The sequence below is a fragment of the Rhinolophus sinicus genome, linkage group LG01 (genome assembly GCF_036562045.2).
Source record: "Rhinolophus sinicus isolate RSC01 linkage group LG01, ASM3656204v1, whole genome shotgun sequence".
NCBI classification, from domain to species: Eukaryota; Metazoa; Chordata; class Mammalia; order Chiroptera; family Rhinolophidae; genus Rhinolophus; species Rhinolophus sinicus.
Genome location: NC_133751.1, coordinates 145,552,873 through 145,580,848, shown reverse-complemented (window position 1 = coordinate 145,580,848; position 27,976 = coordinate 145,552,873). Strand labels below are relative to the sequence as shown.

The window sequence follows — 27,976 nt, the reverse complement described above, 5'->3', positions numbered from 1 at the left end:
AGCATTGCCATTGCTGTCAATGGTTAGCTGTTTCTTACCTCCCTTAGCAATTCAGTAAGTGTACTGTTTTCACTGCTGTTATTATTATATAATTGGAGTAGAATGTGGTCCCAGCTCTCGAGTCACTAGCCATCTAAGGGGTGAAAAGTTGAATGACAATAGTATTGATATCAATGTAGTAGCTCTTTAATAAAAAAATAGATGTTTTTAACTTAATAATTTAATTGATTTTATTCTCTTCATTAGCAGCTCTGCTTAATAAAAGGTTTTAAACATCCCATTTGTGCTCTCAGCTGCAGAGTAAACCCAAGTGTAATCAATCACCGTGCCAACCTCAGTAAGTGCTATATTGATGTTTTGTAGAACACTCATCTTTAACAAAGATTGAAAAGTAATTGCCAAAGATACAAAAGAATAAGATATGATCTTTTACACGACATATTCAGGCTTTTATTTATGTATTTATAGATACCTATATAAATAAGTAGGTGGTAAGATAGTAGTGTGGGAATTGGGAAAGAAATAACCAGAAGATGTCATCTGACCCTGAAGAATGAATAATTTTCCAGGTAGACAAAGTGTGTGTGTGTGTGTGTGTGTGTGTGCATGTTGGAGTGAGCAGGGAGCAGCCTTAAAGGCGAGGGTATCAGATAAGTATGATATAGTGAAAATTATGAAAATCTACCATGGCTAGAGTAATAGGTAGGGTGAGGCTGAGGGTGAAAAGGTAATTTGCAGCCAAATGAAGATGCTATGTAACTGCTAAGATCTGGAACTTAAATTTCAGTGGGTATGTGCATTAACCAATACACTTGAGTGGTGGATCAATATTACACCTCTATTGTATTCTGTTTAGTCATGGAAGTTTTTACTAAGGAGAGAAGTTGGGCTTTAGGTGGTAATGTAATTCCCTACAATTTTTAAAATATGTGCAAATTTATGAGTGAAAAACTGCAATAGCCTCTATGTTCAGCCCAAACTGGGTTGGGTTATTAACTCCCAGAACAGATTAGAATTCTTATCTTGTTTCTTTAAAACACAACAGCTTAAATCCCTTCTGATTCATCGGAAAGTCATGCATTTTTGAAAAAGCAGTCACCAGCCTCTCTCTGGTCCAGTTGGTCGTAAATACTCTAAAATATCTGGAGTCCATTGCCTGAGGAGAAGGATTTAGAAATGGCATAAGTCACTTGCTATATCTGACCTGCCATTTTGTCACGTAAAATAAAAAGGTCAGGAAAAGACCCCTGGATAAAAGCTCTCTACTTCACCAAACATGCTCGCTCATCTGATTTATCATTTTTAAAAAGCCTGATTATTTATATAAACTGCTTGGCATGTTATTACCGATATTAACTCTCCTTGTCCACCTAGAGTATTTCCACAAACATTTCAAGAGACAGGATTGCTCACAATAAAGCTTTGTTTATGGCATCTTAGAAGAAAGCGCTTTCAATTGATATTCCCCATTTTCTGTCATCATCATGAAGATTATAGGTAATTTAAAATTACTTTCTTTTGTGTATTTGCTCAGCACTTAGCACATTCCAAAGAACGAGTGAATTCCATTAAACAATTTGGGCCAAAATACAGTGTAAATAGGTGCAATAAATATTGCAACCAGGTGCATGGTGCCCTGGCTGAGTAAGCAAATGGACGTGGACTAATGTGAGAGCCTGTAGGTGCATGGGCTTTGTCTGTCTTCCTTGCTTCTCTACCTCTATCCAGGACCCAAAACGTAATAGATGCTCAATAAATATCTAAGGAATCATGAAACAATGAGCAGACTCTCTTTCCTAGTGACTTTGCTTGCGGTAATTATCTGAAGGGCATAAAAAAGTAAGAATTGCTCAATGACTACTTGGTCTCATGAGTTAATTTTTGCAAAGCACTTCGAACTTCTTGGGAAAAAGAATGGTGCTTTTGTTGGCACCGTATCATGTTTGCAGTGGCGCACAAATTACTCCTCCTTTTCTTCCTCCAGCTGCCTGAGCTGTGCCCTCCCCCAGCTCTGTGCCGGGCCAGGATCTCCCAAAGGGCAGGAACACAGCCCTTCCTGCCTTCTTCCAGTCACCTCCAGCCCTGCAAGAGAGAGGTAGGCAAAAAGCAAACGCTGGACAGATTTCTTTAAGGCTTTTCAAGAGACTCTGGGGAAATGGAATTTGGGTTGAACTTAATGACTCTTAGAGGGACTAGTGTATAGAGGAATACAAGTTCTCGGCCAGACGTGGAAGAAGCATTGGGACAGACAGACTGATCCGTGAGGACCCATCCTGAAAGGGAGGTGGAGGGTGTCATGTAGGCAATTGGGAGTATGTACCAAAGCAGCTGGTTTCTAAAATGTGTATAGTTTTATACCCATGACACAAAACCTTGGCTATACCTGGCAGAAACTATTGCAGTTTTCTTTTTCTTTTCCTGTTTTTTTTTTTTTTTTTAAGCAGGAACTCATAAAATGAGTTAGATTTCTTTCATATGGGTTAAAAGTTTAACTACTATGATTACTATCCCCCTAAGTTTTTAAATATTTCATGATGGCAAATAAAGGGGTTCTATCTCACAATAGACAATCATAGGCTGCAATGTTTTCGATTGTATTTATTACCTTAGAATTGCCTTTATTTTTAGGAACTCAATAAGTAAGCGGTTCAAATGTGATTTGGAAAACAAAACCTGTTTTCTATTAAGAATGGCTGTCCCTTATGAAAAAATTCAAGAAGAACGTATTTTTCCTTTAGAGGTTATATTAACTTTCAACTGATCACGCATAATAAATGTACCTCGAAGTAATGCATTAAGTGCCTGTTACAGGTGCAGAATAACTGGAATGACTATCGGTGGCAGATCTTGCCTGTAAGGCAGCAATAGGTCCTATTTTCCACGACTTTAAAGTGACTTGTTTCCAAACCAAATCCTAAGGTTTTCTCTATATGCAGAAAGTTTTCCATGATACATATTTGTATGCTACTTGCTGTACATATGGCAAATTTGCTCTCTCTACAAATGATTTCTAGGGCCTGGAAATGAATGTTATGTGGACAAAAGCTAACATGGTTTTCTGTTGAAAAGACAGACCACAGAAATGATGTCTGTTTCACTTCAAAGAAAAAACTCAAGTGAGTCTAGCTTTAGTTCAATATCATGAAGTTAAGCAAGTCTTAGGTTTTGTTTTAAAAAAAATTATTGAAGGAACTTTCCCCCCAATTAAATTGCACTTATTATTAATCTGAAAACAAAAGCAAGTGGAGTAAAATTTGTAGTTAGATTATAGTAAGCTGCATTTGAAGATCTGAAAGCTTAGTTTCCCCATAAAAGCCACATGTGAAACATTTATTTGGGAGCGACTCCAGATAAGAAATGGTTTGTTTTTCCACTTGATTCATTACAGAATAAAGAACCCTGATTTTCCATTTGTACAGGGCTTGAGAATAACATAGGTATTACGGAATTTTTGTTGCTTTTTTCTCTTTTACCTGTAAGGTATTGTCCATGTCTTGCAATAAATAGATGGGAGGGAACCCCCTTTAAAAAAGAGGAGGAGGGCAGAGTGAATTAGGGGAAGATCGAATTTCCTTTTCAGAAGGTCAGTGTCCTGTTTTATTTTAGGGGGCTGTGAATTCATTCAGAGCAGAAGAGACGAACCTCATATGCTCTGGCGTGGTGACCAGAAATCACTGTCAGCAATTTGCCACCTAAAGTTCATTTGTGAACTGAAGTTCTATGGTAAGTGTGGGTTTGAAATGTGCAGGTTGATTATTATTATACGTTATTGTTATTTTCTTTGATGTGGGGGAAGAGAGGATGTGAGCACAGTTTAATGTAGTATTATATGTGAAGACAAATAAAATATTGAGGGAATTATTGCTGGGAATTCTTTATTCAAGTGTTGAATGAGAAAGCTGGTTGGCTCTTAGGGTTTTTTGCCCCTAAATATTCTGGACTGCTATTTGTGTTTATGTTGCTGTTATTCTTGCTACCAGGCCTCTTCTATTTTTTTCTTATATGGTCAGTGGATTTCACAATGGGCATGTATCAGGTCAAATGTTGAGTTTGTGACATTCAGACAATTTTTGGTAATAACCAGAAAGTTCTAATAAATGCAGGAGTGTGATATCATTGCAAGAAGAAGGGATGAAAAGACTGGTCAAGAAAGTTAAATGTTCTTATCTAAAGGAAAGAAAAGACGGAGCTGGTGAGAAGCCAAGTTTAAATTGGCTAAGCAGTAGAGCTCAAACATGATATTCTGTTGATGGAGGTAGAGTGAGGCAGCTCATGGAAATTTACTCTCTCTCTCTCTCTCTCTCTCTCTCTCTCTCTTTTTCTCTCTGTGTGTGTGTGTGTGTGTGTGTGTGTGTAAGAAAAAGAAAGATAATTGTTTATTTTCTTATCTATATCCACACTAGCCTTTCCAAAAACAGGAATCCTGTTCTTTCAACTGTGTATCATCTGCTGATAGACAATTGATAGATATTTATTGATTATGGATCGCAAGGGTATCTTTTGTAGCTGCTATCAAAAAGGTCAGCAAACTAGTTGCTTTGATGTGCTTTCTGTGAGATAGGCCTGAATAAGGTAGTCAGAGCTCAGTCAGAAGCAGCTGAAACTTAATCAAATAAATTTCAGCCAAAAGGTGAGCTTTGAACGTTATCATAAAATATTTCCTCAAATTCCCATCATGGCACAGTCACACTTTGGGGTTCGACCACCAGGGGTCAGGGCATTATTTCCAAGAAAGCTTTGTTGAAGGACACTTTGGGTGTCATAGAAGAAAAACACAGGGCAGTAGATCTCAAACTTTTAAGTATGAAGAGTGTTCAAGGATTGCTTCTGGGTATTACCTCTAGTAATTCTGATTCAGGAAGTTGGGGAGGGGGGCGGTGTCCCTAAAGTCCTTATTTTGTAAAATCTGAAGGTGTAGGACCTCACTTTTGAGAAAAACCTGTGGCGTTTCTCAAGCTTGATTATCTCATTGAGGACTGTTGGTTCAGAATCAAAAAAGAGCCTGGCTCTGGGAGAGACTCAGAGCAGCTTAGATGAAGAGGTGGTGCCGTCACACAGACCTGGGTTGAATCCCCTGTGACTTTGCACAAAGTGCTTTTCTCCTCTAAGATTCAGGTTCCTCTTTTTTAAAAGAGGAGAACCACATTGTCTATTTCATGGGATTTAAAGCAATAATGTGTGCAAAGCACTTAGCAGAGTGACTAGTACATAAAGCGATTAGTAAATGTTAGCTCTTATGATGGGAAGAGAAGGAGAATGTTAGTGATAAGCCCTCTGTGGCCAGCAAAATGGTTTGGAACAGACAGAGCCAACGTGTGACCAACCAGCAAGTTAGTTCTAGAATGGAGGCGGTCCAGGGCTAGTGTCTGAAGGTAGATTCTAGAATAGAAGATGAGTAAACATGAGGATGGGAGACACACTTTCTCACCATTACAAATATTTCCCAAGAGTGGTTGGTAATGAACAGCCCAGATGGCACAGTTAATTGGAATTATAATTGATCCCCAAATAGTATTTAAGTCAATGGTTTAATTGATTTTCCTCAGAAAAACCATTATAAAAAATTCTGAAAGGGAACAAAGTGGAATGCATCAAATTCGGTGATTTCTTCATGTCTACCACCCACTCTAAATGGAAGGAGTGATGAATGAAGAGAAAAATGGTCAAAGGAGGAAGGGCACAGAGACCACCAATCAAATACACTGTAATTAAATGACATTACATTATGTCTGGTAATTCAGTGCAATGTCAGGTTGTACTGAGTCGGCTGGCTGGCTCACATGTGGCTGTTGCCAAGCTCTCTCCCAAGATGAAACATGAAGAGCAGAGGAAACGGGACTGACACTTGAGTTAGGTGCCTTTCTTAAAAGACAAAGATGTAATTGAGTGGCATTTAAATGTATGCTATGACTGAAAGAGCCAATAAGTGAATAAATAGATGGGGGAGATGAAGGATGGGTGGGGATAAGGTGGGATCAGACTGTCTCATTTAGCTTCTTTGGGGCTTAATTTCCTAAGTCTCCTTCTAGTACTGATAGACTGTGATAAGGCACAGAAGGTAAACTGAATCCTAACCCTTTAATATTTTCCCACCTGGAAAGTAGTCCCTAAACTAGGGTACCTAAGTTAATGTCAAATGCTAGTTATTTTGAGGAATTTTGTCTACCCTGACCTAGGAATTTTTCAGTTTTTTTTTTTAACATAATCTCAAATTGCAACTTAAATATGGTGGTTTTGTTTGTTTGTTTGTTTGTTTTCCCAGTGCTGCTGTTACTTCTCTGGATAAATTCCCATGATAATAGATGGTAATGATAAATAAATAGTGAAGAAAAAACTGCTGATAACAATAGCCACCATTTTTTTGAGCACCTATCATCTGCTAGGTGTTATGCTTATCACCTTTCCTCTTTAACCCTTATGCCAACCTTCTTACGAAGCATTACTGTGGCCCTTTTCCATGAGGATTCTGAGTGGTCACAGAGGTAGTAAACAGCAAAGTCGGGATTTGAATCCAGGTCTTTCCAATTCCAAAACCCATGTTTCTCTCTTCCTTTAATATACCACCAACCTGCTATGCTGAGTGCATTCATAGGCTTCCTGTATAGTTTGCTCTTTGATTCAGGGTCTTCTAACTATTAATCAAAAATACAATATAAAGTGTATATTTGGTGTTCTCCTTCACTTTCCACTTGTGACCACTTTACTGGAGAATTTTTTCCTAACAACAATATCATATTTTGTTTACTTTGAGTAATGAGTTTACTAACTAGTCGGAACTTGCCTGGGGCTTGTACATGAAAGTAACAGTTTTTTCTACTCCAATTAAGCTTTGTCAAATTTCACTTTTCCTTGGGCAGATACAATGATCTTTTGGTTAGTTTATTTATTTTTTTTTCTGTAGAAAACAAAAAGAAAAACACAACTCATTTTTGAAATCAGTGTTATGAAAATTCAGTTTCAACTGATTTAGAACTATCCCCTCTGACATGATAGGTTAGATATAAGGTTTTGGGAACAGAGGAATAGGGGTGTGATATGTCTCTGGGACACCATCCCTCTCTCCCTTTTCTAGGCTACTACAATTTGGGGAGATTTGGGGCAAGGAGGAAGGAGAAGAAAATGACAAGTCTCTCATATTTAATAGTCATTTGCATAAGATTTTGACTCTTTCCTGGTTCCGTTGGACTGGAAGGCTGAGGCCCTCTGAGTGGTCAGCATCCACATGAGAGTTTTTATTGCCCATGGGGCCTCCCCATGGCACAGTCACTGATTATGGGAAATCCAGACCAGGAAGGTCTTATCCATGAACACCCCAGCCTCCTGCTCTTCGGTCTGTTCATTCTGCAGGAGGCCTCATGCATGGAATGTGGCAAGATAACACACAACTGACCACTGCCCTCGAGTTCAGTTGGCCCACAGACATGGCTTGCAAGTTGTGCCAGGACTGTGCCCTCTCTCTTCTCTACATTTCCTTTCCCCCTTTAGTTCAGATCTGTACAGGGGGTAGACTAGCAAGGCCACTGCATATGCAAGTGTCTAAGCTGGAAGTGAAATTGCGCCCTTACCTTCTTCCTACAGGCCACCTCCCCAGCTTTAAGAGTGGCACTGTTGGCAGTACCTGCACTTGGTTCAGTGGTGACAGGCACGTCCTTGGGGGAGCTGATGAAAAACCTGCAGCCTCACTCCTTCCCACCCTCACCAACGCCTCCTCACAGTGTGTTCTTCCCACTCCAGTCTTCCTTTTAGATGCCACTGGGAAAGGGGAAGGCACAGTCTGCTTGACAGTTGAGAGCAGTGGAGCCATTTACCTGTCCCTTAGTAACCCTTGAGGGAGACAGTGGTTCCAGTTGTTAGTTCTCCAGCTTCTCAATCCCAAATTGGGGCCCTAGTGGCCAATTTTGGGGTAAGAGGGAAAAATGCACGTAGTAGCCTATTAACATTTGTGTACTTTTGGGGGCAAAAATTAATTGATATAAAGTTACGACTATTTGTGAGAGACAGTGTCAGGATAATGAGAAAACAAGCCATGGACAGGAAGAAATTGCTTGCAAAAGACATATCTAATAAAAGACTATTATCCAACATGTATTTGCTAAACCTTGGAAGCAACCAAGGTGTCCTTCAGTAGGTAAACAGATTAAACTGTGGTGCCTCCAGACAATGGAATATTATTCAGTACTAAATATGAATGTGCTATCAAGCCATGAAACGACATGGAAGAAACTTAAATGTGTATTAGTAAGTGAAAGAAGCCAATGTGAAAAGGCTACATAGTATATGATTCTAATTATATGCCATTCTAGAAAAGGCAAAACTATGGAGACAGTAAAAAGATCAGTAGTTTCTAGTGGGTTGGAGGAAGAGAGAAATAAGTAGGCAGAGCACAGAGAATTTTTAGGGCAGTGAAACTAATCTTTATGATCTTACATAATGGATACGTGTCATAATATACTTATCAAACCCCATAGAATATGCAACACCAAAAGTGAACCCTAATATAAACTATGGACTTGGGTGCTAATGATGTGTCAGTATAGGTTCATCAATTATAACAAATCTGGTGGGGGATGTTGCTAGTGGAGGAGGTTGAGTGTATTTGTGTGTGTGTGTGTGGGGGGTCGGCAAGAGGTGTATAAAAACTCCATACTTTCTGTTCCATTTTTCTGTGAACCTGAAACTGCTTTAAAAAAATAGTCTATTAAAAACTTATATTAAAATATAATTATAAGAGTCACAGGTGGCCAAAATAGAAAAATCTGCTTTCCAAATGAATAACATTTTAAGATTTCTTCACTTTTTTATGGGACCAAGTAATGTTCTGTGATATGACTCCATCCCTTGGACAGAGAATGTCTAACAAATAGTAGACGTGGTTCAGTCTTCTGCCTCCTCTCTGCTTTTATACTCGTAGATACTGACCCTGCTACAACTAGGCAGCAGCACAGTTGGGGAACAGAGGACCTCTTCCTGGAAGCTGTGTCATTGATAGCGCAGCCACTTCAGGGCTGCCACAGAACTCTGTATCACAGTTACTGTTTGAAAGATGTAATTCTGCAGTGACTCATTGTAACCTGAAAAACGGCAGTTCCCCAAAGTTGTGATTCTGTTTTCTTAGAACACTCTTCTGTGTTCGCAACTTTAATTGGTCTTTAAACCAGGAATAAGAAGCAGAGAAAGACAGTATTGTAGCTGGCAATTTAGACACAGTATAGCTCTGAGAAATTTAGCCACTTGTTTAAAATTGGCATTTGCTTGATATGTTATTCTTTCACATTTAGCAGCAAACACCCATTCTGGGCTTTGGTCTCTAAGACTACCTTCTATCTGATAAGAGGCTTTGCACAACTAGCAAAGAGTTAATATTTGGTAATTTTCTAGGTAAGTGCTAAGGACATGTGTCACTGGGTGATGGGATTATAAGTGATTTTAAATTATATTTATGCAGTTTCTGAAAGTGTTCTTATAATGGACATGTACTTTTTTATCATCAGAAAAAATAAAGAAATCTGGTTTTATTTGAAAAATGAAGGTTGCCTGAAAGAAAAACAGATGAAATATCCATGAACATTTTGGAAGATGAGGTTATAAGAAGGACTTAATATACTAACGTAGAATAATGACAACAATAATAGCTAACACTTCTGTGGTACTTTCTATGTGCCAAGGCCTCTTCTAAGCTCTTGATTGATTAACCAATTTAATCTTCATCACAATCTCATGATGGAAATAATATTGGTGTACCCATTTGACAGCGTCACAGAGGCCGTAACTAGCCCATTATTAGACAGCTAGTAATGGGCAGCATTAAAATGTGAGAACAAGCACCCTGGTTCCAGAATAGGGTTGGGATTCTTAATTACTCTACTAGGTTGCAAAAAGCCACAATTGTAAGAACAACATAGTACTAGGTATCTAAAGATCAGTGATATTAATGTAATAAAAACAAATAGGCTGACAATACAAACTAGAATATAGAAAAGTTTAATAAGATAAATGAAGCACCATAGATCAGTGAGACAGGGGATGGGTAATTTTACGATGCTGTTTGATGAAATTGATTATTCAGATAAAAAAAAAAAATTCAGGTTAGTGCACTCCCCTGTAAAAATAATTACCCATTTCACTCCAGATAGTTTAAAGAGTTAAATTTAAATAGTTAAACCAAAATAACTTGAATGAAAGCTATTAAGGAAATTGCAGAGGAAAAGATTAATGGATAAAATTTTAAAATTCTGTATGTCAAACAAAATGAAAAGATAATAGCTAACACATTTAAGAAAAAGTGATTTTTAAATACATACTTGTAATAAAATCACAAAAGAGGAAACAGAAATGGTTTAAAAATATGAAAAATACTCACCCTCTTTTGTAACACAAGAAAAACAAATTTTCAAAAATTCAAATTGAAACAAAAATTAGGTGGCATTTTTCACAGAGCACATATTAGTGAAGATTTTTTAACTGGTAACTATCAAAGTTGTCAGGAATTCTGTCGGAGCAATGATTTCATGTACAACCTTTCTGCCAATAATTTAGCAATATCCATTGAGAATCAAAAACAGCCATATTTTTCAAACCAAAATATTTTTATGGAAAGATTTATCCTAAGGAAATGGCTATGTGAACAAAGATTTATGTCCAAATTTTTATCACACCATTATTTCTAATACTGAAATATTAGAAACAACTTAATATTTAATAAAATTGGATTAGTTGGCAATAACTGGAAAATATGGTACTATAGGATGGACTATTCAATTAAAATCACGTTGTGAGTATTTATTAGTGAGAAAAGAAAATGGTTATTAGATAGCAGTTGAAGTGGAACAAGAGAGGATACGTAATTATTTAAGCATAATTGTCTCATCTAGTTAAAACTAATAACAATAAAAAAGAATTAGAAGAGTAAAGACAAATGTTCTCAATAGCTATTGGTGGTGCAGGGACCTCTATATTCTACAAACTGCCTAAAACAAATAGAGATAATAATGGGGAGACTTATTTCAAATAAGAAAATAAAGAAAGAAATACAGGGGGTAATACAGAAACAAAATTTAAAAAGGCAGATCATTGAAAATGATGAGAAGCACATGCCTGTGCTTTCATATCTGAAGTGATGGCAGAGCTGGAATGGATCTTAGCGCAAATAAAAATATTAGAACAATTAGTGCTTTTGACTAGCACCTTCAAAGCATTGGAGCCAATAGAACAACTGAAAAGACAGACCTGTACTTCTTTGTCTACACTTGAAAAAAACAGCCAACCCATCCCCTGGGATATGCTGATAAAAGTCACTGTTTTCCTAAAACAAACCAGTTCCCTGTCCAAACTCACATTATTATAGATGTCACATAGATTTTCAGCATTACCTCTAAAATGTCTGGTTAAGACATTTTCAAAGGAATGAGTCTTGCAATTCAGTCTCCAGCATTTTCTCTTTAAGTCTGTGAACTTTTCAATTCATGCTATATTATAAATTTCGGGGCATGGGGGAAGGAGCAGCAAAAGCAGATATAATTTGCCAGTTAGCTGTTGCTTGTATTTTTCTGTAGTCTAAGTATGCAGAAGTTTGCAACTTTCCCTACTCTCATTTGAATTAGACTTTTCTAATATGTCTTACAGGAGTTTGAAGTTCTAATTGTTTTCTTCAGATACTTTTCTCTCCTGGGAAGTTGGATGCATTTATCTCCTGCCTATAGGTACTGCTTCATGGTCAGGAGAATTTATTTCCCCACATTTTTAGTTATCACCTGGACCTCTTGTTTCTAGTCAAACCCTCCCAGGGTCGGGCCCTTACGTGCTTGTTCTCAGCATACCAGATCCCTGGTCCACACAAGTTCATACTTTCAGTTTCGGTCTCTTGTGATTACTCTGGACTCTCTCCAAGGCCTCCTTGACACACTAGCTTGCCTACCACCACCTATTCTAACAGTGAGTGTCCTCTTAGGTTAGCATGGCAGAAAAGAACGTTGTTTTCTTTCAATCTGTTTTAGGAAGTATCAGTGTATTTTGGTGAAAGCATAAACATGATTTTTTTTTATGTCTAATAAACTTGAACAGAAGGAAAGTATAATTAAACTTCATTTTCCATTGAGTTGTCATTGGACGGTTTTATATAGAGCATTTTCTTTTTCCTCAGTCTCAGTAAGATTCCATGGAGGTTCTCCATCAGCCCAGGAGATGAGATTCTGGTTGTTGGATCCACAAAGCATGATGTCACCTAGTCCCAGGGCATTAATCAGCATGGCATATGCATTGTTTTGCTGCTTTGCTCTGCTGAGCCAAGGAGATGATGTATATGAATTCACACTCCTCCACTCTCACCTTTTGTCTTCCATCTCCAATTTTTCTCTGAAGGCAGTTTTGGCTGCCACCAAGTACCCTGTCCCAAGTGCCAAATTTTCAAATGCAAATGGTGTTGCGCCTATTTACAGGAACATCTCGTCACTTGGGTCAGTTCATCTTTCCGTGGGTACACACAAACTGGTAGTGCAACTAAGACTTTGGCTGCCGCTTTGTGAATATAAAAGCCACACCAGAATTGTAAAATGCTAATTTAAAATAGGAAGGTCAATAGGTAGGCTCAAATGCCACTAGAGTCACTGAGGCTTGGTAGGAGTATGGAGCTGTATCAGCCTGGGATTTTACTCCATGTCACATAGCTCTTCTGTTTCCTCTTGCTAGTCTGTTACCTCTTGCTGTTCCCTGTTGCTATTAAACTCTGATGTAATCTTGCCACCATTGCTTCTACCTTCAGCATTCAGTCATTCATTTAGCAAATAGAGAGGGCACCAACCATTGCCACATACTCTTCTAGGTGCTAGAAATATAAGGGAAAAAAGTCCCTTATAAAGGAAAGAATCCCTGCCCCAAAGGAGCTTATATTTATTGGAAATGCAGAAAAGAGAGAGCCAATTACAGTATGGTGTGGTGAGAAAAATCCCCCACACTGTGGCAGAATATAGTATGCAACAGGGCACTCAGATGGGCCTTTGAAGAGGATGATCAGAGAAAGTTTCCTAGAGAAACAATCCACAACCTGTAAGAGAGAGGCCTGACTCTTGTGGGTCTGATGCTTCCAGGGCCGTCTGCCATGGGGGACACGTGCATGATGCGTGTGACACAGCACACATTGGTATTCCACAAGCACTGGGATGACAGAGCAGTAAATCATCCAAACCAAGCTTGGCCAGGCTCTGTCAAGCAATGGGGAAATGAAAATCATTAATCTATGTTTTTGGTTCGTTAAAATTTTGGGGTGTTTTCTCAGTGTTACTTAATACAGGTTAAAAAGTAAAATATATAAACAGTGAGTTCTTTTCATGAACAAAAACCGTGAATGTGCCTTGCTGGATCCAAGGATTCTTTCAGTATCTGATTGCAGATCTAACATTCCTGGAGGTTGCTTGGAGGCCCATAGAGTGACCTCTGACTGAGAATGGACCCACCCTGTGAATAGACTCATTAGAGAGGATTTGCATGAAGCACTGCTGCCATTTCTGCCTGATGCCTTCTGTAGGTTCTTCTTTGTTCTGCTCAGAAGCAGACTTCGCTGATTCAGATTTCTTGAACCTTAGTATCTTAACACCCGCCACAATCGATTGCTCTTTAACTTGATCAGTCTGTAATGTCCCAGGTCTCATCTTTCTTCTCTCTTCTCGTCATTCTTCAATAGCATTGCAAGTGGCTTCATTAGTGTTATCGCTGCTATGCCTACTACTAATCCTACTTCTACTCCTCCTACTACTTGTAGTACTACTACTACTGTCACTAGTTCTACTATGTCTATTGCTGTTGCTATCACTACTACCGCTATTTATGCTATTTGTTGTTGTTCCACTGCTGCTACTTCTGCTATAGCTACTACTACTTCTATGATTATTATAACTACTACTTTTACTGCTACCATGTCTACTACTACTGCTACTACTTCTTTTACTAGTACCCTCCTCCTCCTCCTCTTCTTATTTTTTTATTTTTGAGTGACTATATTCTAGGCACTGTTGTAGGTATTTTTTTCCATATCTTCAGAACAAGCCTACAAAAACAAATATATTATTTACATTTTGCATTTGAAGTTACTGAGGCTGAGAGAATTTAGGAAACTTCGGTTCATTGGATATTATTCTCAACTTATGGAGCACATTAAAAATTAATACAATATTTGACACATAGTTGCTAGTGAGCTCTGTTTATAGTTCCCTTGGTTCTGAGGTGGGTGTGTCCCGGAGTTCTTCCTAGTATGGGACACACTGGCAACACCATGACTAGAACAACCTTTTGGGTCTGTTGGTTTTGACAGTTATCAGAGGTTTCAAGAAGTCTTAGTCTTGGGCTGCAATAAAAAAATGCCATTGATTGGGTGGCTTAAACAACAAACTTTTATATCTCACAGTTCTGGAGAGTGGGAAGGTCAAGATCACGGTGCCAGCATGGTCAAGTTCTGATGAGAGCTTGCTTCCTTCTTGCTGTATTCTCACATGGTGGAGAGAGCAGAGAGAGAGAGGCAAGCTTCTTTATCTTCTAAGGGCACGAATCTCATCCTTGGGGCTCCACTTTAGGACCTAATTATCTCTGAAAAGCTTCATTTCCAAATACCATCACATTAGGTATTAAGGTATCAATATACAAGTTTTTTTGAGGGGAAGAACATGCAGTCCATAACACAAGGCGAGCAAAGGGTCTTCTTAAGGGCAAGTCAGCCCCATCTAAGGAGAAACACAGTCTGTCAGCCTCCAGAGTCCCAATCAGTGAGGAAGCCTGAATAGTCCATTCTGGGGCGGGAATGTCACTAGGCATTAGTTTTCTGTTTTATTTCATTTTTGTTTGTACTATCTGCTGAGTGTTGGTTGTTATGGGCTTAGAGCTGTTAATTCTTGGCAAAAAAATAAATAAATAAAATAACATGAAGTAATGTAGTTGAAATCACCCCTCTTGGGGACAGAGAGAGAGGTGCTTGAGTTATTAGATCAACATCATTAACCTCAGTGATTCCTATGTAACCCTGCAAATATGCTTATTCTTTGGCATGATCTAAAAGTTTTATTAATATTAAGAAAACACCTTTTTATGACAAATTTTTAAACTCATTATAACAATACATAAAATAAGAAAGAACATATAAGGAACAAATTTAAATTTTTACTCTCTATGCTAAGTATGGGGCTGTGTGTGTGGGGGGGAGTAGGGGTGTACGCACGCACCTGCGCACTTTGATAGATGGATAAGAAAATGTAGACATTCCTTACCTAGATGGGATGAAGTTAGAGTGGGTGTCAATTTGGTCTAATCAGATCACTGAAGAAGCACTTTCAGTGGTGGAGAAAGAGGTATGACCCAGGAGGCTAAGAATAGAAGGTGTATTTAGCCAAAAGCCATGGGTTAGTGGGACTCTATTTTTTGTTGGTTTGAAGCAAAGTAATATCAACCTCAGTAGAGTTCTTTTTTTTTTCCTTCAGCTTTATTGAGGTATAATTGACAAATACAATTGTAAGATATTTCAAGTGTACAGCGTGTTGATTTGATATATGTATACACTGTGAAAGGATTCCCCTCATCGAGTTAATTAGCACATTGAGCACCTCGAATATTTAACTTTTTTCTTTTTCTGGTGAGAACATTTAAGTTCTACGCTTTGGGCAAATTTCAGTTATACAATACAGTGTTATCAAGTATAGCCACATGTTGTATATACATTAGCTCCTCAGACCTTATTCATCTTATGCTGTGTAGCTTTCTTGTGGAAGAGATCCATTTGCTCAAGACTTAGTGATGAAAGGGTACTTAGAAGATATCAAAGAGAATCATTGGCTCATTGTTATCTAAATATGGCCTTCCGTTTCCTTTTCCTGAATGTTGCCATAGGCAGAGACAATGAAAAGGAGGGAAAAGTGGTCTGGAAGAGGGCTGGGGCTGACAGTTGCATCATATAAATCTTCTGTAATTTTTTTTTTTCTTTTCTGGTGGCTTGAACCAGCTTTCAGAAGTCTCAGCTAAGTATTGTCACAAAATCTTTAAAGGTAATTTTTTCCTGTTCAAGAACTTCCTATAGAGCTAATTAGGAATGCTTCATGCCCCTATGCAATTCCACTCAATGTATCATAGAGAATTTCAAGTATCCGATTTGTATAGTTCATGTTTCATATTCATTACAATTCACATACACATTTGTTCATATTCACTACATAGTGATGGAATCAGTGAGATTTTGTTTGTTATTTAGTCAGTCTCTTGGTTTATTCAGTTTCACCCAGTTTATACCAAAAGGGATTTAAAGTGGCTAAATTTTAGTAAAATTCAGCAGATTGGCTCTTGACCACATTTAGCATGATTTCTCTCTTTTTTTTGGAAGGATTTTACTTTTTGTTTATTTGTTTAATTCTTTGTGAGTTCTCTAACATTTGAGAGGCTATCATCTCTAAGTCAAAGAAAGGAAAATAGAGATAAACATTTTTTCCTGAAATGCCAGAAATTTCGATGAGGTGAAACATCTGATTCATAAAAAAACAAAAACAAACAACAACAGCAACAACAACAACAACAAAAAGCATCAATTCCAGTCACCATTAAGGAGCTAAAATGATATTTCATCTGTTTCTAAGATACTGGGATAAGTTAAACCAAACAGGAAAAAATAGAAGTTCTTGAGTCAGAGAGGAACTGCTCATTACTCATTGGACTTTGCAAGCCAAATAATGATGCCATTACCCTGAAATCTACGGAACTTAAGCTAACTCATTGACAATTATGAAAGTGCTATGGTTATGCTCTCGCGTCGTGAATCCTGTGAGCACCGTAACCTTATCCATTTCCTTTACACTGACTACTCCAGACCTTCATACCTCTAGAACTAGATCATGTTCACAAACTTTTTAGATTATGGGGCACTTTGGGGAAGACAACTCAACCCCACTCCATCTTTTGGGTGACCTACCCCATCTTCTATAACTTGAATGAGAAAACTATACATGAGAACAAATGTAAAGATCAGTGTTCCTTTAACATAATTGAGACAATGCAATGTTTCTCAAAATTCAGGGAGAAACTAAATGTTAGATGCAATAGTATTATGAGCACTAATCTCCTTGGCCTCTTATGGATGGATGGCAGTCATCTATAATATGCAGACAACTTGTCACACCCACTGAGAATCGTGAAAGGGAAGCAGAATGAGGAAGTGGGAGGGAAGGTTTTGACTAGTGGTCTTGAAACATTTTGGAAAATATAAGTCAATGTGGTGTTTGCAGTTCTCACATTGTTATAAAAAACATCCTATACCCTCTCTTGCAACTGCACCTAAAAATGCTGAATCCTTTTAATCCTTTAATCTAGAGAGGAGAGAGAATGTTTCTCTCCCTAAAGCAATAGTCTGATTTTGCCACTTGGGACTGAGGTGTCTTCATGCACTGCCAGTGTTCAGCAACTTAGGATTTCTTAGATATTTTTCTTAATATTTATTGAGTGCTTAGTATTGTGTCAGGTTCTTCTACAGCTCTTTAATTTTCACAAAAACCAATGAGGTTGGTGCAATATTTATATACTGGGGATGCCCCAAAAATGTATACACATTTTAAGAGATGTTATCTCTGTAGATATGAAAACTCAGGCAGAGAGGGAGAAAATGCAGCTATTTCCAATAGGTTGGTGATATACTGTCCTCAGGGGGCATCAGCAATACAGTCCTCATGTGGTACCTGCAGCACTTCTTTAGCGCTTTCCCTCTTAATTTACAATTATTTTAGAAGCTTAAACTGTTTTTGAAGTTATAGAAGTACATATATAAGGTAAGGATTAAAACATACCAAGGATACACAAAATGAAGTCTTTCTTCCTTTAAACCCAAGAACTACTCACAGAGGTGTAAGTACTAAGTTATAATGTGTTTAGAAATAGTCTATGTATAAAGCGGGATATATTCACACATGTGTACACATTTATTTTAGTTTGTGGATCTCTTAAAGTAGTTGTATTATACCTTGAACATATAGTCATTTGTGAACATGCTTATTTTCCTGAATTAACAATAAGCTCTCTAAGGTCATGCTGTGTATATGTTCTGGTTATCTACTGTTACATAACAAATGATCCCAAGACATAGTGGCTTAAACTAACCAACATTTATCGGCTCACAGATCTGCAATATGGCCAGGGCTCAGTGTGAACATCTCATCTTTGCTCCCTTGGTCCTCAGCTGGCGGCTCAGAGGTTGGGGCTAGAGTCATCACTCACATGTGCGGTGTTCGATGCTGCTCTCAGCTGAATGAGACAGTAGTTAGAACACCTATACAGAGTCTTCTACATAGCTGTTTGGCTTCTTCAGAATGTGGTGGTTGGATTCCAAATATCCCAAGAGAACTGGGCAGAAGCTGCATTGCCTCTTATAACTTACACTTGGACATCACTACTTGCATTTCTGTAGTCGTCAGAGGCTTATCCAGACTCAAAGGGGAGAATATACATCCCACCTCTCAAAAATCACACTGTAAGGAGAGCAGGTGGGATGGGCTATATCGATAAGGCCACCTTTGGAAAATACAATTTGCCACAAGTATCTTTTCATCTTGGGCTCATCCCTCTATTGTCTAGATCTTTATCTCACAGCTTTGTATGCAATAGATGCTCACTGAATGTCTAGGAAATTAAATGGTTGAATTAGGGTTGAGAGGAGGCAGCTCTCTGCACTGAGCTAGGCTAAAAAGGGAGGGATGGTAGTGGCTCATGTTTATGAAGCTGCTGTCTGTTATCTCAAAAGCAGAATTGAGGGTATGAAATCTCATCAGGGACAATTGCTAGGGGTAGCTAGAAAAGGTGCTGATAGAATGATTCCTTTGGGGCAACTAACAGATGCCTTGAGCTTTCTTCTTTGTCCAGGAGATTTCTTACAAGTGACATTTTGATTGTGAAGGGGAAAGAGGCGAGTGTGATGCTGAGTTTCATGTGAACAGGTGCATCGAAACTGCATCCTCTAGAAACTACATTCAGTGCATAAAGCCCTACCCCTTTCCGGTGAAGCTCACCTGAATGGCTCAAAAGCCTTTATTGCGTGTTTGGCACTGGTTAAATTAGTATGAAGGTGAAACTCTTGGTAGAAAAGATGAAGGCGGAGTGTGAAAGCTGAACCTTGTTTGCTCTTAGATTTTGTGGTAATAAATATTATAAGTGCCTATCAGAACAGGGACTGAACAACTGGTAATATCTTTGCTGCTCCTCTGGTATTGAGACTAGGTATGTAACACCAGCTGAGGTCAGGTATTGAAGAAACTCATCTCCTGACCAAACAAAGCAAAGTAAGCTATGCATGAGAGATGTGGAGACAGGATGGAAGGCCCTGTTCACAGAATTTGTTTCAGAACCCATTCTTGTTATGTGTTGTTCTTTTTGTTTCTCTGTCATTTCTTCTATACTGTCCTTTATACTCTCATACTTGGATTTCTCAGTCAGCTCTCAAGCTCTTCTGCTCACAGGACATTATTTGACATGTTTGTTCTCTCTGGGTGCCACATCACTTGAACTTGATAACCCTGAATCAGACCAACCTGGCCCTGGAGATAATCTCCACTCCCCCCCGCCCCCCCGTCCAACATTCGCATCTATATCTGCAATGCACATACTATGATCTTCCCTCACAGAGGTCTTAATCGGAACATTCAAGCATCAAGAGCTCTTCTCAGTGTAGCCTCGACAGAGTTAGAGCAAACAATCATTAAGATTCAGTGATGATGTGTTTATAAGGGCTTAGAACCAGAGTTACAATTCAAAGAGAGCTTGTGTGCTCATATTTAAGGGTATTTGAAAAACTTTTATCAGAAAAACTAGGTCAATATCTTTGGATAAATATTTCTGACTACGTGTAGGAGCTTTCTGTCATGTTGCCTACTCTTACTTCACACAAGTTGGTATCCACAGTGTTACTTCACTTCATTTTCCCTTTCATTTATCATTACTTTTAACATTAAAACTACTTTAAATCATTACTTTTGAGGAGATTGTTAAAAGCCAACCTCTAGGTTTCTATCCATCTCTATCCACATTTTTCCCCTACAGATATGCTTCACAGGTAGCGTATGACTTCATGGTAACCATTGGGGGTTGCCTGGTGTAGGAAGAGGAAGCAACTGAAATACGAATTGTATGATACACTTTGATGCTGAGGTCACACTGCCTTACTGGACATTGGTCTGAAGGGATGATCAGACACTTAAGTATCTAGTTCAGTTTAAGGTGTACATTTTGTGTGACTTTCAGAATTACTGTTTTTGGAAAGCTACAGAATCTTGGTATTTGTTGACCTGCCATTGCAAATGGCTTCTGTAGTGTGGGATAAAGAGAGTATAAGATTTCCTGATGTGATTTAATATTTGGACATCAGGTTGAATACTGTTTGCTGGAGCTTGACTGCAGTCATGGCAAGGAAATTAGGGTCAGAAAATGGATCAAAATCACATAGGCTCCTTGCCATCACTGTCCATGATACCATCATCTTTCCTGTTTGCCAGGATGGTTCAGAGTTATCAACTGCCTCTCCCATTGCCCTATATCTAGGAGTCACAAAATCCGATTGCTTATCCTTCTGGCTTCTACTCTTTCCCTTTTCCCCTCACTGACTTTGCTTTAGTTTAAGCCTTTATTGACTATTTCTAAGATTATGGCATTAGTCGAACTGGTCATTATTTCGCTCCCTTACAATTATCTTATAATACACTACCAAGTCAATTTTTCTTAATTTTCCATATAGTTAGCTTATGCCTTTGTTAAAAAAAAATTAGTGATCCCCCTTTGATTGTTGAATCAAGTCCAAATCATTCAGCATAGAAGATAATGGCCCTTACCCACCTGGCCCCAATACGGTACTTTATAGTTATGTCTTACTACGCAGCCCACATTCTTGAAACACCAGCCTCATTATCAATCGCTGATCAGTTCTCTCTGTGTTTCCTCCTCTTGATGACTCTCCTTATACTTTCATTCACATGTGAAATATTGATTCTTCTCTGGCTGCCATATCTAACTGTTAAAATTATACTGATTCTCTAAACTTGTGTTCCTCCTTCAAATGCAACTCCTGCCCCCATCTCAAAGAGAAATTAATCTCTGTATTCTGTCTTCTTGAAGTACTTTGTACCATTTCTCTCTTTACCCTATGGAAGTGGGCTTGTTGATCTCATACTAGACTTGAACCTCATAGAGGGCAGAAATGAGGTTTTAATAACTTTGGCATCACGTTCCCTTGGCTTAAAGCTAGATATGTAGTTGGCCTTTGCTAAGAGTTGTTATTTTGAATTTTATTTTCATAGAGTCTCTCTGGGAAAAAGTAGAATTTAATCCAAACCATAAACTCAGTTTTTATGTATGTAATGTATATGAAGCTACTGTGGTGAAAATGTATAATTGGTTTGGTGACTAATTACTCTGATTATATTTTCTAAGTCCAAATTTTTAAATATGATTTACTAAAGGATATTTAAGAGATATTGTTGTTAAAGGACATTAGGACTGTTTCTTCAAACAGTAGATGTACAGTGGTTGCTCTTATGTGTTCGAGCTAATCAACTCTAACAACTCTTTTTTTCTTTAATTAAAGTTTATTGGGGTAACACAGATTTACAAAGTTACATAGATTTCAGGTGTATAATTCTGTAAAACATCATCTATATATCACATTGTGTTCTCACCACCCAGAGTCAGTTCCCCTTCCATCATCATATATTGGATCCCCTTTACCCTCAGCTACCACCCATCTCCCCCTTTACTCTGGTAACCACTAAACTATTGTCTGTGTCTGTGACTTTTTGTTTCTTCATTTGTTTGTCTTGTTCTTTTGTTGTTTTCAGTTTTAATTTCCACATAGCACCAACAAGACAAATAATAACAAGTGTTGGAGAGGTTTTGGAGAAAAAGGAACCCTCAAACACTGTTGTTGGGAATGCAGATTGGTGCAGCCGCTATGGAAGGCAGTGTGGAAATTCCTCAAAAAATTAAGAATAGAATTACCATATGATCCAGCCATCCCTCTCCTGGGTATCTAGCCCAAAAATCAGAAAACATTTATCCATAAAGATATATGTGCTTCAATGTTCATTGCAGTATTATTTACAGTGCCCAAGACATGGAAACAACCAAAGCGTCCTTCGATAGATGATTGGATAAAGAAGTTGTGGTATATATACACTATGGAATACTATTCATTAGTAAGAAAAGATGGAATAGTACCATTTGCAACAGCATGGCTGGATCTTGAGATTATTATGCAGAGTGAAATAAGTCAGATAGAAAAAGTCTAACAACTCTTATAGATACAAACTCTTAATGTATAGTAACACCAATGGTTTTTACCCAATGTGCTGACATGGGAAGTCTTTAACTATTTATGCCTTCATTATCTTCATCTCTTTTTAGAGGTCAGCTCTACTGTGTGGTATATTAATGAGAAGTGAGACCACCAATGTGTCTTTCCATCTTCAACTATACTAACAAGATCCAACTGATGTGTCAGCTAGTCTGAGAACTAGGGTCACAGAAGATTGAGCATTAAAGTCATAAAAGTGCTGTATTTAAAGAAAATCTCTTTCTTGTGATGTGTTGTTCCAAATTGTTCTTCTCTTGTATTAAATGCTATAATGTTCAGAATTGGTTCTTTTTGCCCCTTGTAACAATATTCAGTTATCCTGTTTTCAGTTTTGAATAGTATGTGTCATTTTTCCATCACTACCTTGAGATAATATATACTCTTTTTTTTTGTAATGTTATTCATAATGGACCTACTTTTCAGTCCTCATCACCCATTTAACTACTTCTTTTGGGCACAGATCTTCCTTTGAAGCCAGTGGGAGCTTTGTTCAAAGATAAAATATGTGGCAGGAAGGGAACCGTTTCCCACCTTCCTCTCTCTCTCTGACTCTTTCATCATGTGTAACGTTTTCCACTCCTCTATAGATAAGAATCTTTTTTTTTGAATTTTCTATATTTAACATCAACACTACATTCTGTTAAGCAACATCAGCCATTCTCACCACATCCACCCAGATAAAAAGTGAGTCAAAGACAATTAGGTTACTCTGGCAGGAGCTGTGACCCCACAAACCGATCATTTTTCATAGTATCTTCCAGTCTCTATAGATGCAAACAATTTGTTCTCTTCTGCAAATGCTAAGAGACAGATTAAGGCAATTTCCTTTTCACCTCCTTTTTTTTTTTAAGATTTTATTGGGGGAAGGGGAACAGGACTTTATTGGCGAACAGTGTGTACTTCCAGGACTTTTTTCCGAGTCAAGTTGTTGTCCTTTCAATCTTAGTTGTAGAGGGCACAGCTCAGCTCCAGGTCCAGTTGCCTTTGCTAGTTGCAGGAGGCGCAGACCACCATCCCTTGCGGGAGTCCAACCGGCAACCTTGTGGTTGAGAGGATGCATTCCAACCAACTGAGCCATCCAGGAGGCAGCTCAGTTCAAGGTGCTGTGTTCAATCTTAGTTGCAGGGGGCGGAGCCCATCATCCCTTGTGGGACTCGAGGAATTGAACTGGCAACCTTGTGGTTAAGAGCCCACTAGCCCATGTGGGAATCCAACTGGCAGCCTTTGGAGTTAGGAGCATGGAGCTCTAACCGCCTGATCAAAGGTGTCTTTACATCTAAAAAGGAGTGAGATTTTTAATTTAATAGAATTGGTTTTAAGAAGGATTTGTTTAAAGATGCAAGGCAGTTATTATCCAGCCCTAATTTCATAAAGCTCTCTTTTTATGGTAATTTACTTGAAAAATAAATTAATATTTAATTAATATTGCCATGAAATTTGTAAGTTTTATTCTGGTCACTTTGGGATATATGCTATAGTTTTCTTTTTTTTTTTGAGAATAGGATTTATTTTCTTTTTTCCCTCCACATTCTTGGTCCTTTGCTTGACTTGTTAGAGCTAGACAGCTGCTTGATGATACTCAGTTCTTACATGTAGTCACTGGAGATTATCCCATCCTTTTCCCTAGATGTTTTGCCTTACTTTGTAAAACTTCAAAAAAAGACACTCCACAAATTCCCTTGACAACACATGCTAAGGTTGAATGGCTTTCCCTTTCTGGAAAGTGCCACCTCAGTCAGTCACCTGAAGAGTAACAACCAGGTTGTTTTTGTCTGGACATCTGAGGATGTCAGTTATGTCCTCTTTTAGATGACCTAAAGACCCATTTCAGGTTAATCCTCAGGCTCTAGCCAAACCCTCCCATTCAATTCTTAGCTTTTTCCTGATTTCTTCTCTGAATCTTCTTCCTGATTTTTTCTCTGAATCTTCTTCCAGATGTCCACAACCTTTGAAAGGCTAAAATTGGGGCTTTCTTTATGCTAAAGTTATTTTTCATATTTAAGTTTTTTCTACATGAAATCAATCCAGTAAGGGAAGTTTGCTTTTCACCAGTTAGTTCAGCTTTAGCTTTTCTAGTTAAAATCAAGGACCAGGAAGAGATACTCCTGTGACAACTTTTAATAAAAGGACATTCTTAGTCCTTCAACTTGAATGTTTTCATATGCATGAGATTGAACACTTGAGGCCTGACAATATATCTCTCCTTAATATTCAGTTATAAATTACTGGTAAACTGATGTAAAGGACCATTCCCCCCACCCTTTGCTGAGAGTAATTTTATTTTGGAATCAATTTATTTCTTCTAATATATTTTGAATTTTTTTTTGAGTTCTTGGGAAAATCAAAAGCCCTGATTCTACCTGAATTCTTTCTCTGTAGAACAGAGCAGATGACGGGGATTGTCCCAAGTATTTCATTTAGTGTTGTTTTATCTTGGACTTTTTCTAGGTACCTAAAGGATAAATTTTTTTTCTTTAGCTTTCCTAAAATTATATTTTAGTATTGAGGATTTTTTTTTTCTTGTCAGAGTATATTTCTAGCAATTCGGTAAAAATGTTGTAAATCAGTCAGAGTCTTTAAAAAATTTGTCCTGCCAAGACTGAAATACATTCCTACATATTCATTTTTGAATTGATGGATGGATGACAGGCAGTATGCAGCAGGATTGAGTACTAAACGATTCTTGTGTCAGGCTTCAGAAATCTTAGCGTTACGATCTGTAGCAATGAAAAGGAGTAGGAAAAGAGCAAAAACAGAAATGTGTATGAGAATTTGGTCTTAAGTCAGAAAATAGTAGCAAAGAACTATTTTTGCTAGGAGGAATAGAAAAGTAGCAAGGTTAAAAAGCTGGAATTTTTGATATCCTAATGAACAAAAAAGCTGATTATCTTCAGTTTTATTAAAAAGTTACCTGTTGTTTTATGTCATGTTGAAATCTTAGAGCTTAATTGAAGGATTGTAAAATGATTGAAAGTTTAGAAGTCTGAATTTATGAGAAAAGATGAGAAAAAGGCAAAGTGGGTTCTGATGGTGACCTTCCAGTAAAAGGTAGTGTGGTTTGGCAGGAAGAGCAGTGGTCTGGGAAGTAGAAGGCCTGTGCCTTATTCTACAGCTGCTCCCAGTGCTCACATGTCTCCAGACAAGTTGCCTCAGCTCTTTGTGTCCAATTGTCCTTATGAGTAAAACGAAGACATTATATTGGGTGATTATTAAGGTCTCTCAGCTCAAGCATTATGATGACTTCTCATAGAGCAGGAATATAGAATGAGAAGAAATGTGCAGTTTGTCTTGGTAAGGACAGAAAAAGCATTTTTACAACTAGGAATAAAACACAGAATTTAAGGACGTTTATTCAATCTATGATGTTGGCATTTGGGTTCAATGCTTATCTTTCTTTCTTTTTCTTTGCAAAGCCCATTGTGTCTCGCTTATTCTTAGCAGTGTTCAAATACCAGCTGTAAAAAGAGAAAAACAGGAATGTAAATAGAAAAATCAGTGCCAAGTACAATTTCTTCTGGGGAGTTGGGGAGTCCACTGGTTTCCTCTCAGGCTGCCCTACTTTTTTTTTTTTTTTAAGTTTGGCTTGAATGCCAATTTTGTGTGTTTCTTTGTAAATCCTGTTTGAGTTTTTGCAAAAATGTAGAAAAAAGATGAAGGAAAAGTAAAACAGTTATAACTAAATGAAATTAACAGACTACCAGTACTTGAAAGCAAAATAACACAGAATTGCCTAAATCCTTAAGGAGTCCAGGAAATCAAGTAAATAATCAAGTAAATAATTAACTACTACTCACTTGGAGAATGACAAAGAGGGCTTCAGGGTTTGTTCAGCAAGGACTAGATGATCTTTAAAGTCCCAAGTTGTCCAACGGTTCCCTGACATGATTCCTACCTCAGGGAAATCACATTTCAAAAGTGGAGGAAAAGGGAAATTTACACAAAGCCAAGGTGGTTCACTTGAAAAGGACAAAAGTTATTTTTACCTCCTTGCATGTCCGTAAACATTATATACAAGTATTCTGTTTTTCCTGGGGAGTCCACTGATTGAGGTGATTTTTGTTTTCCAATTGCTTGGGAGAGTGAACCATGTTCCAAAAGCTAAACAATTAAGTAAAGGATAGCGATCAACAAGCAAGGGATACAGTGGAGAGTGACAAATCTATAATGGTATGCTCTTGTGAACCATTTACTATTTAAGGAAACTGTTACTTTTTGAAAAATTCAGAGGTACACGTATAATAAAGTCATCAGTTAGTAGTAATTGGAATACAAATCAAAGTTAATTGTAGTGAACACCATTGCTCATTTTATCCCTACGTTTTAGAAAGACTTATTTTAAAAGCATCTATTTTTAAAAATCTACTCTAAAAGCCAGCTAGTAAACTGACTCTCTAAGTCAGGGGAAGGTGGGAGTCCATAGCCTGGCAAAAACACCTTGCAACGGCTGTTTCTGGGAGTTACATCTTGGGTCTGTTTTTTGGAGTGAAGAGAGAAAGAAACATTCCCTATTTGGTTAAGTACTGGTGCTTAGTATGTACAGAATATTTTGCCAGGTGTATGAGTGAAACAAAATATGTGATACAAACACGCTTTGCCTCATGATTGCTATTATTCAGAAAGATGAAATATAGCAGCATGAGTAAGACTAGGGAATATTAACAATCTGCTTCCCAGGCAGTGAAAATATTGTCCTACATGCTGATAATGGAGTTGAATATGGTATCATAGGTAGGAGCAACAGATCGATACAATCTGGATTTTCCTTCATTTAGTTCCTTAGCTTGTGGTTAGAAGCCAGTGATATACTTTCCTGTGTCTGTTTCTCACTCCACACCTGCTCTGGGAAGGAGTTACGTTTTTCTTCCATTGCTGGCCATGAACAGTGGGTTTCTTTAAGTCAGCAGTGAGAATGTTAATCAGTCTTGGTCAATGATTACTTTTTCTTCACTCCAGAGGCATCTCTCAGACCTCTCATCAGTCATTTTAATTTTCTCCAGTGTTATGGAGAACAGTGGGAGGTGTTGAAATTCTCCTTGTTACAGAGCATATCTGTTCAAGTTGTACCACCAGCAGGCAAGCCATAAAATGCTTCCTGTTCCCTCCCTGTAAAATGACATTGTTTTCCTTCCTTCTCTCTTTCCTGTAAAATGGTAATGACATCTGTCTCCGACACTGCTAACTGAAAACACAGGTATTTTGGTGATTGTATATACTTTAGCGCACCCCGTCCCCAACCCCAAGAATATTTAACATTTTATCATTTCCACTTTGTACTTGTTCTAGTTGTTCTAAACAAAACAAATTGGTCAGGGGCAATGGCTAGTTTACCTTCTAGTGCACCCCTAAACATGCCCAGTGTTCCTCCACCACCATTCTGAGTATCCCAGCAAATGAGCACATGCAGTAACTTGAAATAAAATTCCTAATATCAGTAATTTTTATCTCCTTTGATCCCCTCTATGTTACTCAGAAAACTCCACGTGACATCCAATCAATTGAAATATCTGCTCCAAAAATCATATTTATTTGACACATATTTTTTTACTAAGCCAACATGTTGTTTAAGCCTATGAAGGTGACAAATACATATGACAATTAAGCTCTGACAATTATTAAGTTTGTGAGCTTTTT

The 27,976-nt window shown here is 37.9% G+C and overlaps 1 protein-coding gene across 1 annotated transcript in view; it reads left to right on the top strand.

The window, feature by feature from the left end:
• Positions 1 to 1,988: 1,988 nt before the first annotated feature.
• Positions 1,989 to 27,976, top strand: part of CYTIP (cytohesin 1 interacting protein) — a 67,361-nt gene continuing 41,373 nt past the window's right edge. The window contains exons 1-2 of the mRNA XM_019727181.2: positions 1,989 to 2,095; positions 3,607 to 3,723. Coding sequence (XP_019582740.2) covers positions 3,721 to 3,723 — 3 coding nt within the window. The 5' untranslated portion in view covers positions 1,989 to 2,095; positions 3,607 to 3,720. The remainder of the gene's footprint in view (positions 2,096 to 3,606; positions 3,724 to 27,976) is intronic.